General features: G+C 45.5%; 1 protein-coding gene across 1 annotated transcript in view; it reads left to right on the top strand.

Moving 5' to 3' along the window:
* The window catches only part of TEX11 (testis expressed 11), a 1,226,647-nt gene that overhangs the window by 117,939 nt on the left and 1,094,808 nt on the right, over positions 1-13,900 (top strand). Inside the window, exon 3 of the mRNA XM_044268992.1 lies at positions 881-960. Coding sequence (XP_044124927.1) covers positions 881-960 — 80 coding nt within the window. The remainder of the gene's footprint in view (positions 1-880; positions 961-13,900) is intronic.

The raw sequence follows: 13,900 nt of genomic DNA on the forward strand, positions 1-13,900 counted from the left end.
GACAGAGGAGGAAACAACTGAAAGGGGAAGTGTACATACCAGCATAAAAAGCTACATGTTGCCGCAGGCAACAACATGCAAGGCAACCATGTCACGGCACACACCACAAAGGCCGTGACACTGCCCCCTGCATGCTGAAACAGCAAAACGTTGCCACAGGCAACAGCAAGCGTGGCATAAGTGTCACAGCGCACACCAAAGGCCGTGACACCACCTGGGCCCTCCTCACAGCTGGCCAGTGGAAGTTTTTGGGGATGTATTTTGTGCTGCTGGTGGCAGTATTTTGTGATGGACTGTGGTATTTGGCTCTATTTGGGTGGTATAAGGTGTCACAATATGGTATTGCATGCCCTGCCTTCCATTAAACTAAGAAACTGGGGCCACTTTTAGTATTTTTTCCAGGGCCACTTTAAGTTCCCAGTCCGCCCCTGGAGACCAGCCAAAGAAGTTAGGGAGCAACGGGCTTTGCCTACTTCCTCTGCACACCCACTAAGTGACTATTCCAGGGCATCAGCCCTTACGCTTTCTCCATATTCCCCTTGAACAGGGATAAGAAAAACACTGAAAAGGAAGCGGGGAGGGGAAATTTAACCTCTCTGCATGTTTCTCCTGTCCCTGTTGGGGACAGGGTCAAATCAAGGGTGCTACTGTGGAGATCACTGGGGAAATGTATCTGCATGTAAAATATGATGTCTGATTTTCATTTTTTACATTAGTCATGGGATAACCCCATTAATCAGAAATTTGATTAACTAAATTTGACATTGTCATAGGATGGTACAAGTGAGTATGCACCATACTAGTACAGTATATAGGAAGGGCGTTAAGCATTGAAATTTGTCAGATAAATAAAATTGTTGATTCTATTGTGTCATTATAGTGCGGCATATATCATGCAGGCTTGGCTACTGGTGTCAAGGTTTGGAGCCATCTGAAGAAATTGTGGAGAGAAACATTTTGGTAAGTATACCAAATAAAATTTTAATTATTTTGGTATATAAAATTATAATGAACACTTTCATACTTGGTAGAAAAGGAAGGTTTATGTAAATAAGTATAAAAATGTACCGTCTTCCAGTGCCTTATATGTTTAAAATGGTTGTCTAGGGCAGGGAAATAAAGTTTAATAAATAACAATCATGAGTGTAAAAAAGTATATCTGATGAAAGTTGTGGAGGGAGGAGAAAAAAGTCCAACACAGTGACGCCAATCGGGGAGTCCAATTACAGTATATCAGCCAAGAGTAGCTGGCAAGATGCTTATAGGGGAGGCGTACAGAGTCTCTGATAGCTTTGGTCAGATGTGACACAGCTGCGGGGGAGGCATTACAAGAAGAAGATGATGATGCAGTTGGATAGGAAGACCCAAAGGGGCTCAACTTGGACAGTGTATAGAACAGAGCCAAAACTCTTTGGTGACATGACTAGATGAAATATGGACACAGATGGGAGTGGAGCTATTTCCTTTATGTTGTGTACTGAACATCGGGTCCAGGGGGAAGGGTAAATAAAGACTAGGAATCTTAAGAAATTCCTAATAAAGATGCAATATGCAAATGTATATCCTGCTTAAAGAGGACCTGTGACCTCTCCAGACATGTCTATTTTAGTAAATAATTGTATTCCACATGACCATTCTGGAGCATCCAAAAGCGTAAAAAGCAATCAAAAAGTTGTATGTACCCAAAAATGCCAATGAAACCGTCACTTCATCCTGCAAAAAATCCACACAAGACCATCACCAGCAAAAAATATGGCTAGACACAAAAACTATTTTTTCTTTTAAAAAATGCGTGTCTCCATTGATACACCAGCTCCAACCCCTTTGCGAACGACGCAGGGATGCGTTTGCATGTGCGCCGGAGGGGAAGACTTCATGGCTTTCGGGGACAGCTTGGCCGGGCTAGTGGCAGTATGCTGCGGCTGAGCTTGTCTTCGGTGCCTATTGCGGATTCCATTCCGGTGTCCATGTCAACGCGCTTACGCACTCTCGCAGAGCCTGTCGTGCATCGGTATTTATGTTCGAAAACGGGTTCGCAAAGGGATATGCAGTCGCGCGTACGCGCTTATTATGTGCTTCACCGACCAGCGAAGGGAATAGCACCTGGCCGCAAGTTTAAAGAAGATTAGGGGGCTGGCATTGGTCTAATTGATTAATGACTGACCAAAGCCTTGTACACAGGTGTAGGGCAGGATCATGACCCATGGGGAGTGGACACTTGGCGCCCTAGGATTTGTTAGCAGGCACATAAAAGGTAGCCTCTCAGGTCAGTCAGTGCCCACTGTTATCCTTCCTTATCCAGGTGCAGGTCAGTACTGCTAGCTACTGACTGAAGTTTGTTGGGACTCTGTCCGTTCCAGTGGGACCCAGGACCTGGGACTTTCCGTGACGCATCAGTTTACCTGGCAAGTTGCACAGAGACTTATGCATGGATCGGGGCTACTGGCTTGCCTTCATTTTTTATTTGCCTAATATTTGCCCAGTGAAGTTTACCTGGACTTTGTTTGTTTTGTTAATAAACCCCTTTGACTTCATCATCACTGATCTGTTCCGTTGGTGCCTTGCATTAAACGACATAAAAAAATAAATAAATGCTTTGTGTAAAAGTGGTAAAAAGTAAAACACATAAATAAATTAAATTGGTATATCTGTAATAAAGCACAATAAAGATAACATGTAATTTTTCCTACACGGTGTGTGCCGCAACAACAAAACCCAAAAAGCAGTGACAGAATTGCTGTCTTTAGCTGATTCCCAAAAAGTGAATTAAAAAGTTATCAAACTCTTATGTACCCCATAATTGAACCAATGATAATTACATCTCTTCCCGCAAAAAAATAAGCTATAGTGAGAGAAAAATAAACATATAGTTCTCAGAAAATGGTTATGATGCTATCCCAGAGGCTGTTCAAATACAACATGGTGCCTGTAAAACCAGTCTATCAAAACCTGCACTCCAAAAGCTCCATTCACTTTTGAACCCTGCAGTGTTCCCAAACAGTAGTTAATGTCCAGATTTATGGCATTTCCGTATCCAGTAAACCCACCTAAAACACCTGTGAGGTCAAAATGCTTGCTCCACTCCTCAATAAATACCTTGGGGGAGGACTTTCAGGAGGCGGCTCTTGCTGATGGCTGCAACTTAATTGAGCTCCTGCTCATCCGTGGCAAAAGTACCAGCTCCGTTCCAGCATACTGCGTAGAAGCTGCATTAATTAACAGGATAAGGGGTGGACAAGTGACAGCCAAGACTGGCCCCAGCTCTCCACCATCCCCAGAAGCCCCAGAGACCGCACAACAGCTCTGAGGCCTGCATCACTAGGTCCGCCATTACCACGCGGCCATAAGTGCAGAGATAGATTCCTCCCTGTTCCAGAGTCATCGCTGGGAGAACTTCGGCATACATACAGACGTGGACAAAATTGTTGGTACCCTTTGGTCAATGAAAGAAAAAGTCACAATGGTCACAGAAATAACTTTAATCTGACAAAAGTAATAATAAATTAAAATTCTATAAATGTTAACCAATGAAAGTCAGACATTGTTTTTCAACCATGCTTCAACAGAATTATGTAAAAAAATAAACTCATGAAACAGGCATGGACAAAAATGATGGTACCCCTAACTTAATATTTTGTTGCGCAACCTTTTGAGGCAATCACTGCAATCAAACGCTTCCTGTAACTGTCAATGAGACATCTGCACCTCTCAGCAGGTATTTTGGCCCACTCCTCATGAGCAAACTGCTCCAGTTGTGTCCGGTTTGAAGGGTGCCTTTTCCAGACTGCATGTTTCAGCTCCTTCCAAAGATGCTCAATAGGATTGAGGTCAGGGCTCATAGAAGGCCACTTTAGAATAGTCCAATTTTTTCCTCTTAGCCATTCTTGGGTGTTTTTAGCGGTGTGTTTTGGGTCATTGTCCTGTTGCAAGACCCATGACCTGCGACTGAGACCAAGCTTTCTGACACTGGCTAGTACATTTCTCTCTAGAATTCCTTGATAGTCTTGAGATTTCATTGTACCCTGCACAGATTCAAGACACCCTGTGCCAGACGCAGCAAAGCAGCCCCAGAACATAACAGAGCCTCCTCCATGTTTCACAGTAGGGACAGTGTTCTTTTCTTGATATGCTTCATTTTTTCGTCTGTGAACATACAGCTGATGTGCCTTGGCAAAAACTTCGATTTTTGTCTCATCTGTCCACAGGACATTCTCCCAGAAGCTTTGTGGCTTGTCAACATGTAGTTTGGCATATTCCAGTCTTGCTTTTTTATGATTCGTTTTCAACAATGGTGTCCTCCTTGGTCGTCTCCCATGTAGTCCACTTTGGCTCAAACAACGACGGATGGTGCGATCTGACACTGATGTTCCTTGAGCATGAAGTTCACCTTGAATCTCTTTAGAAGTCTTTCTAGGCTCTTTTGTTACCATTCGGATTATCCGTCTCTTAGATTTGTCATCAATTTTCCTCCTGCGGCCACGTCCAGGGAGGTTGGCTACAGTCCCATGGATCTTAAACTTATGAATAATATGTGCAACTGTACTCACAGGAACATCTAGTTGCTTGGAGATGGTCTTATAGCCTTTACCTTTAACATGCTTGTCTATAATTTTCTTTCTGATCTCTTGAGACAGCTCTTTCCTTTGCTTCCTCTGGTCCATGTCGAGTGTGGTACACACCATATCACCAAACAACACAGTGATTACCTGGAGCCATATATATAGGCCCAATGGCTGATTACAAGGTTGTAGACACCTGTGATGCTAATTAGTGGACACACCTTGAATTAACATGTCCCTTTGGTCACATTATGTTCTGTGTTTTCTAGGGGTACCATCATTTTTGTCCATGCCTGTTTCATGAGTTTATTTTTTTACATAATTCTGTTGAAGCATGGTTGAAAAACAATGTCTGACTTTCATTGGTTAACATTTATAGAATTTTAATTTATTATTACTTTTGTCAGATTAAAGTTATTTCTGTGACCATTGTGACTTTTTCTTTCATTGACCAAAGGGTACCAACAATTTTGTCCACGTCTGTACCTGACCTCCTCTGCGGTTTTGCCTAGAGTCGGGCTGCTGTTCCCTGGGAGTTCGCAGGGGCAGCATCTTCGGCCATTTCAGTATGGGAACCACGATTGACACACTGGTATTTCGCACCTTCTGCTCACCTGAAGGACTGCTGAGGAGTGGCTCTGTCATAGTAACCTGCCTTTTCAGGTTCTACATTAAGGTCAGTTATATAGACCTAGAATCAGAGACATCTGTTAAAATCCTCAAGTATCCTGGATATACATATCTCTGATCATGCCCCGGTGCTTTTTGAGTTGGCCCTATCTAATCCAATTCCGTTTTCCAAACGCTGGCAATTCCCTTCTTATCTATTCCACTCAAAGGATTTTAAATCTCTTTAATCAGGCTTCTGGATGACATATGCTTCAGATAATGAATCCCACTTAGATGACATTTAATCTGTTTTGGGTGCCATCTAGTGTTGGACTAGCATGCTCGGCCGAACACCTTTTTCACTGCGTGTGCTCGAGCGCGGTGCTCGAGTTTCCTCCCCGCACGTCTGTTGGCTGCTACGTAGCCATGTTGGTTACTGGCATGAAAGTGATTGGCTGGCCGGAACGCGTCATCAGGTGCTATATAGCACCCGATGACACGTGGTTCGGCTCACACTTAGTCAGTGGAAACCAATAGGGATTGTGCGGCGAGATGCCCATCGCCCTTAGATATATGATTCAGTCTACCCCAAGTGATATTATTCAGTTTATAACTGTTTAAATCCCTCTGAAATTTCTCCATCTGTGTATTGTCACCACCAGACATCTGAGAAGCTCTGACAGATGCCTTTCAGAACCTCCTCTTTGAGCTTCCTTTTGTTTTGCTTTCATTTTCTCATCTCGTTAGCCTCTCTCAGCTGTCATGTAGTTGCACTGATTGCATCCCTTTAAATCCCTTCCCAGACTGCTTCACTTTGCGGTTTATATTCCTTCCTGGAGTGTGTGCATGCTGATCCTACTTCTAAGTCTTCTACAGATAAGTTGTCAGGATTTGAACCCAGTAATGCTTCAGTAACTGGCTGCAGCTCTGTCTGCTGAGCCACCTTCACTTCTGACTTGTTACCTTGTCGGATCTCTTGTACTAGATACATTGCTTCCGAGTTCATTGCTGAACTCTGAACTCCTGGCTCCTCCCATGTACTTCCTTTAAAAGCCATGTCCTGGCTCTGTTTCATTGCCAGATTATTGTGCTCTCTGCCAATATCTTGCTCCTTGCTGCTTCCTGTGAAATCGACGTTATCATCCGTGTAGCGACCCGTGGCTTGTATCATCCTACTACTCTTGCTCGTGCTCCTTCACTTATCTGACATCCTCGGCTATAGACCCACGCTTGTCCTGACTTCCATCTGCTTGCTGCCTATCATCTATCTCTGCTTGTGCATTGCTGCTTCCAGCTACTGGACTCCGAGCCTGAACCTAGATCGTTACATAAGTTTTGTTCATTCATTTGTGTTTGTCTGTTTGCTGGATCCCAGGTGACCCTGACTCCCTCCGTATCAAGTGTAGGGAGCCGGTGGCCGTGTCCCCTCACTATTATAGGGTGTCCAGGTGTTATACAGTCGAGGTACGAGGATATGCGATCATCTACCATTGGGATTTTCGCATAGGCTGAGCAGTCAGGGAGAGTGCCAGGTCTGATGCAGGGCTCTCCCTTTTGTTCCTTAGCTTTGGATCCAGTCAGTCGGATATTCATTTTGTGTCTTCTAGTTTCCTGTACACCTTCCGTGACATTATAAACCGCCAAAACCGTCTTAAGCATGAATCCGGTTTCAACCTTGATTGACCGCATGCAGGGTCTTTCACTGGAGGTAGAAGATCTCCGGAAAACTGTCTCTCAGTTTGAGGTGACCGTTTCTGCTTATGTTCATGGAGTTTGCTCTGAGCCTAAAATCTCGCTTCCGGATACGTTCTCCGGGGGTAGTGAGAATTTTGTTCGTTTTAGAGAGGCTTGCAAACTCCATTTTCGCCTACTTCCCCATTCCTCTGGTGATGAGGAGCGGAGGGTGGGGATCATCATATCGCTGCTCAGGGATAACGCTCAGTCCTGGGCCTTTTTGCTGCCGGTGGGGGCACGGCCCCTCCGTTCAGTGGATGAATTCTTTTTAGCCCTGGGTCAGATATATGATGATCCGGATCATATTGCTTTGGCTGAGTCTAGACTACGTCTTTTATGCCAGGGTAAACAGTCCGCAGAGATATACTGTTCAGAATTTCGGAGATGGGAAGCTGATACTGGTTGGAATAATGCTGCACTCCGAAGTCAATTTTGCCATGGCCTTTCAGAGGGATTGAAAAATGCATTTGCCTTTCATGAGGGACCTACCTCCTTGGACTTTGCCATGTCTTGGGCTGTTTGTATTGACAGGCGTCTTAGAGAGACTCCTCCCTGTCATACTCAGTCCCAGGACAGTGCGGCGGTCTCATTCAGTGCACAGGGGTCTCAGTCGCTCTTAATCCCTTCTGAGCAAGAGCCCATGCAGCTGGGTTTGATTACCTCTGACAATAGAAGATTCAGCCCTCATGGGAAGGTTTGTTTCTGTTGTGGGGGTATAAATCATTTGGCAAATGTTTGTCCCTCTAGGAGATTCAGGCAGTTTTTTGAGAGTAATAAAGTAACAAAAAGAAAAAAATCCTCTAAAAACGTTGCATCTGTTACTATTGGCAAGGTTGATGCGGAAATTGAAGGTTTTCCGTTTGCTTGTAGTTCCCATTTTGTCCTACCTGCCAGGGTGGCGGTAGAGAGCAAGAACATTTTTTGTGAGATTTTTGTAGATAGTGGAGCAGCTGTCAATCTCATTGATAGTCAATTTGCTATAACTCATGGTTTCCAGGTATGCACTTTGGGAAAGGTTTAACCTGTTTTTGCTATTGATTCCGTTCCACTTTCTCAGAAATCGTTAAAGGGCATAGTTCACAATATCCGTTTGATTGTGAGTGATGCTCATGTTGAGGATGTGTCATGTTTCATCCTTAGCGGGTTGCCTACTCCTCTAGTGTTGGGGTTACCCTGGCTCACCAAACATAACCCCACCATTGATTGGCAAGTGAGGCAAATAAATGGTTGGAGTGACTTTTGCAGAGAGAATTGCCTCACGACATCTGTTTCTGAGGTTTCTACTAAGACTGTACCATCTTTTCTCTCTGAATTTTTGGATGTCTTCTCTGAGAGTGGTGTCCAGGACTTGCCCCCGCACAGGGAGTACGATTGCCCTATTAATCTCACCCCAGGCGCCAAGCTGCCTAAATCTCGTTTATACAATCTCTCCCAACCTGAAAGGGTCACTATGCATGCTTATATCTCTGAGAGTCTGAGAAAAGGACACATACGACCCTCGAAGTCACCTGTTGCTGCTGGCTTTTTCTTTGTTAAGAAAAAAGATGGTTCTTTAAGACCATGTCTGGATTTCAGGGAGCTGAACAGTATCACAATTTGTGACCCTTATCCGCTTCCTCTGATCCCGGACCTGTTTAACCAGATTGTTGGGGCTAAAGTTTTTTCCAAGTTGGATCTAAGAGGGGCATACAACCTGGTCAGGGTCAGAGAAGGAGACGAATGGAAGACGGCCTTCAATACCCCTGAGGGCCATTTTGAGAATTTGGTTATGCCTTTTGGTTTGATGAATGCTCCAGCCGTCTTCCAGCATTTTGTGAACAGCATTTTTTATCATTTAATGGGGAAATTTGTATTAGTGTATCTAGATGACATTTTGATTTTTTCTCCTGATTTCAAAACTCATGAGGAACACTTACGTCAGGTCTTGCTCATCCTGCGGGAGAATAAATTGTACGCTAAACTGGAAAAATGTGTGTTTGCGGTTCCAGAAATTAAATTTCTGGGGTTTCTTCTCTCCGCTTCTGGTTTTCGCATGAACCCCGAGAAGGTCCGCGCTGTGCTTGAGTGGGAGCATCCTGAGAATCAGAAGGCGCTGATGCGTTTTTTGGGCTTTGCCAATTATTACAGGAAGTTTATTTTGAATTATTCCTCTGTTGTTAAACCACTCACTGATATGACTAGAAAGGGGGTAGATTTTTCCTCCTGGTCGGTAGAGGCGCGTAAGGCCTTTTCTAATATCAAGGAGAGTTTTGCTTCCGCTCCCATCTTGGTACAACCTGATATTTCTCTACCCTTCATAGTTGAGGTTGATGCTTCTGAGGTGGGTGTGGGTGCGGTCTTGTCTCAGGGTCCCTCTCCTGCCAAATGGCGACCGTGTGCCTTTTTCTCGAAGAAACGCTCCTCCGCAGAGAGAAATTACGATGTGGGAGAAAGGGAGTTGTTGGCCATCAAGTTGGCTTTTGAGGAATGGCGCCATTGGCTAGAGGGAGCCAGACACCCTATTACCGTGTTTACTGACCATAAGAATCTGGCCTACTTGGAGTCAGCCAAGCGTCTGAACCCGAGACAGGCCAGATGGTCTTTGTTCTTTTCCAGGTTTAATTTTGTTGTCACGTTCCGCCCTGGGGTTAAGAATGTGAAGGCGGATGCCCTGTCACGTTGTTTTCCGGGAGGTGGGAATTTTGAAGACCCGGGTCCCATTTTGGCTGAAGGTGTGGTGGTCTCTGCTCTTTATCCTGAATTGGAGGCAGAGGTTCAGGTAGCCCAGTCTCCTGATCTTTGTCCTCCTGTGAGGTTGTTTGTGCCTCTCACTTTAAGACACAAGATTTTTAAGGAACACCACTATACTGTCCTTGCTGGGCACCCGGGGGCAAGAGCCACAGTGGATCTCATCGCTCAGAGATTCTGGTGGCCGGCACTTCGTAAGTCGGTTGAGGGTTTTGTGGCAGCCTGCGAGACCTGCGCTCGTGCCAAAGTCCCTCATTCACGGCAATCAGGTCCTCTCCTTGCCTTACCCATTCCTTCCCGTCCTTGGAACATCTGTCCATGGACTTCATTACGGACCTGCCTCGTTCCTCGGGGAAGACTGTGATTCTGGTGGTGGTGGACCGTTTTAGCAAAATGGTGCATTTCATCCCTCTTCCTGGCTTGCCCAATGCTAAGACGCTGGCACAGGCATTTATTGATCACATTGTCAAATTGCATGGTATTCCTTCAGACATATTCTCTGATAGGGGCACGCAGTTTGTTTCCTGATTCTGGAAGGCTTTCTGTTCTCGCTTAGGGGTTCGGTTGTCATTCTCTTCTGCTTTCCACCCGCAGTCGAATGGCCAGACAGAGCGCGTCAATCAGAATCTGGAGACATATCTGCACTGTTTTGTAGCGGAGAATCAGGAGGATTGGTGTTCTTTTTTGTCCCTTGCTGAGTTTGCTTTCAATAACCGTCGTCAGGAGTCCTCTGATAAGTCACCATTTTTTGGTGCATATGGGTTTCATCCGCAGTTTGGGACATTCTCTGGAGAGGGGTCTTCTGGTTTACCTGATGAGAACAGATTCTCCTCTTCGTTGTCATCTATTTGGCAAAAGATTCAGGATAATCTAAAGAGCATGAGTGAGAGATATAAGCGTGTGGCGGATAAGAGACGTGTGCCTGGTCCGGACCTGAATGTTGGTGATCTGGTGTGGTTGTCTACTAAGAATATCAAATTGAAGGTTCCCTCCTGGAAGTTGGGTCCTAAGTTTATTGGGCTTTACAAAATCTTGTCCGTCATCAATCCTGTTGCCTACAGTCTTGATCTTCCTCAGACTTGGAAGATCCATAATGTTTTTCATAAGTCCTTATTAAAACCTTATGTCCGACCCATTGTACCCTCGTCTTTGGCTCCTCCTCCGATTGTGGTTGATGGTAATCTTGAATTTCAGGTCTCTAGGATTGTGGATTTCCATGTTGTCCGCGGTTCTCTCCAGTACCTCGTTCATTGGGAGGGTTATGGTCCTGAGGAGAGGATGTGGGTCCCAGTGACGGACATTAAGGCCACTTGTTTCATCAGGGCTTTCCATAGGTCCCATCCTGAGAAGGTGGGCTCTGAGTGTCCAGAGTCCACTCGTAGAAGGAGGGGTACTGTCACCACCAGACATCTGAGAAGCTCTGACAGATGCCTTTCAGAACCTCCTCCTTGAGCTTCCTTTTGTTTTGCTTTCATTTTCTCATCTTGTTAGCCTCTCTCAGCTGTCATGTAGTTGCACTGATTGCATCCCTTTAAATCCCTTCCCAGACTGCTTTACTTTGCGGTTTATATTCCTTCCTGGAGTGTGTGCATGCTGATCCTACTTCTGAGTCTTCTACAGATAAGTTTTATTCATTCATTTGTGTTTGTCTGTTTGCTGGATCCCAGGTGACCCTGACTCCCTCCATATCAAGTGTAGGGAGCCGGTGGCCGTGTCCCCTCACTATTATAGGGTGTTCAGGTGTTATACAGTCGAGGTACGAGGATATGCGATCATCTACCATTGGGATTTTCGCATAGGCTGAGCAGTCAGGGAGAGTGCCAGGTCTGATGCAGGGCTCTCCCTTTTGTTCCTTAGTTTTGGATCCAGTCAGTTAGATATTCATTTTGTGTCTTCTAGTTTCCTGTACACCTTCCATGACATGTATTTGGTGAAGCTCCTGCAGTGTAGAAAGGGACTTTGTAAACATCGGTGGTGTGTTACACCTTTCAGCCAGGTCATAAACCAGCTAGGGACACAACCATTGTCGTAAGTAGTATTATATTCTACATGGATCTCTGCAATGGACTGGTTCCTGCGTCGCTGGTCATGGGTTAATACTTGCAATGTGGCTATGTACATATATTCTACACCTGCATTGTGCGTGTGGGGAACGGCCTCTGTATATCCGGCTAAGTTCCCAGTTTGGAGCTCATCGCTAGCTGAACAGGTCTGTACATAGCACAGTATTGTGGATACAGTACCTGTGGTTGCTAGTAGGGATGAGCGAACCCGAACTGTATAGTTCGGGTTCGTACCGAATTTTGGGGTGTCCGTGACACGGACCCGAACCCGAATATTTTCGTAAAAGTTCGGGTTCGGGGTTCGGTGCTTTCTTGGCGCTTTTTGAAAGGCTGCAAAGCAGCCAATCAACAAGCGTCTAACTCTGTGCCCTTAGAGGCCATCACAGCCATGCCTACTATTGGCATGGCTATGATTGGCCAGTACAGCATGTGACCCAGCCTCTATTTAAGCTGGAGTCACGTAGCGCTGCACGTCACTCTGCTCTAATCAGTGTAGGGAGAGGATGCAGCTGCTGCTGTTAGGGCGAGATTAGGCAGGGATTTACTCAGCAAAAACACTTAATGAAGTGATCGATCTACAGCTGTGAATCATTCAACTGCTGCTATTTAATTGTTCACTGTTTTTAGGCTGCCCAGAGCGTTTTTCTGTCACTTTTTTCTGGGGTGATCGGCGGCCATTTTGTGTCTTGTGGTGCGCCAGCACAAGCTGCCACCAAATACATTTAACCATCAATAGTGTGTTTTTTTTTTTTTGCTATATCCTACATCAGGTGCTTGGCTGTGCTTGCTATTTTATCGAGGGGTGAAATACAATTGCCAAAATAGCAGTACCCTAAATCTGGTGTTTCAGCTGTGGCTAGCCAATTGTAATACTGTCTGCTGTCTGGCAAAGGATATATTTTTGTTCTGGGTTGAAATACAATTCCCAACTTAGCAATTCCCTAAATCAGTGGTTTCTGCTGTATCAGGCCAAGTTTAAATCTATCCATAAAAGGGTATATTAGATTGAAGGTGCGGATAGGGTCATCCTCAATAACTTTACACGCTACCGTGCATTTCCAAGTCTAATTCTGTCCGTAAATGTATACCTGTCATCCAGCGCCTAAATAATAGGCCTACAATTTATACTCAGCTAAATCTGTGGTTATTGCTGTGGCTGGTCAATTTATTTAGTGTCCGCCAAAGCACAGTTTTTGTTCTGGGTTGAAATACAATTCCCAACTTAGCAATTCCCTAAATCAGTGGTTTCTGCTGTATCCGGCCAACATTAAATCTATCCATAAAAGGGTATATTAGATTGAAGGTGCTGATAGGGTCATCCTCAACAACTTCCCACGCTACCATGCATTTCCAAGTCTAATTCTGTCCGTAAACGTATACCTGTCATCCAGGGACTAAATAATAGGCCTACAATTTATATTCAGCTAAATCTGTGGTTATTGCTGTGGCTGGTCACGTCCTGGCGCTGCTCGCCTGTCTGCGCTACAGCGTAACTTCGGCCTTCCCGCTCACCACCTCATATGCGACGTGCCCACCAGGTGGAACTCCACCTTGCACATGCTGGACAGACTGTGCGAGCAGCAGCAGGCCATAGTGGAGTTTTATCTGCAGTATGCACGGGTCAGTCGCACTGCGGAACAGCACCACTTCACCACCAATGACTGGGCCTCCATGCGAGACCTGTGTGCCCTGTTGCGCTGTTTCGAGTACTCCACCAACATGGCCAGTGGCGATGACGCCGTTATCAGCGTTACAATACCACTTCTATGTCTCCTTGAGTAAACACTTAGGGAGATGATGGAAGAGGAGGTGGCCCAGGAGGAGGAGGAGGAGGAGGAGGAGGAAGATGGGTCATTTTTAGCACTTTCAGGCTAGTCTCTTAGAAGTGACTTAGAGGGAGTTTTTTTGCAACAGCAGAGGCCAGGTACAAATGTGGCCAGCCAGGGCCCATTACTGGAGGACGAGGAGGACGAGGATGAGGTGGAGGAGGATGAGGATGAAGCATGTTCACAGCGGGGTGGCACCCAACGCAGCTCGAGCCCATCACTGGTGCGTGGCTGGGGGAAACGCAGGACGATGATGATACACCTCCCACAGAGGACAGCTTGTCCTTACCTCTGGGCAGCCTGGCACACATGAGCGACTACATGCTGCAGTGCCTGCGCAATGACAGCAGAGTTGCCCACATTTTAACGTGTGCGAACTACT

This window comes from Bufo gargarizans, chromosome 9 (assembly GCF_014858855.1).
Source record: "Bufo gargarizans isolate SCDJY-AF-19 chromosome 9, ASM1485885v1, whole genome shotgun sequence".
Classification (NCBI taxonomy): Eukaryota; Metazoa; Chordata; class Amphibia; order Anura; family Bufonidae; genus Bufo; species Bufo gargarizans.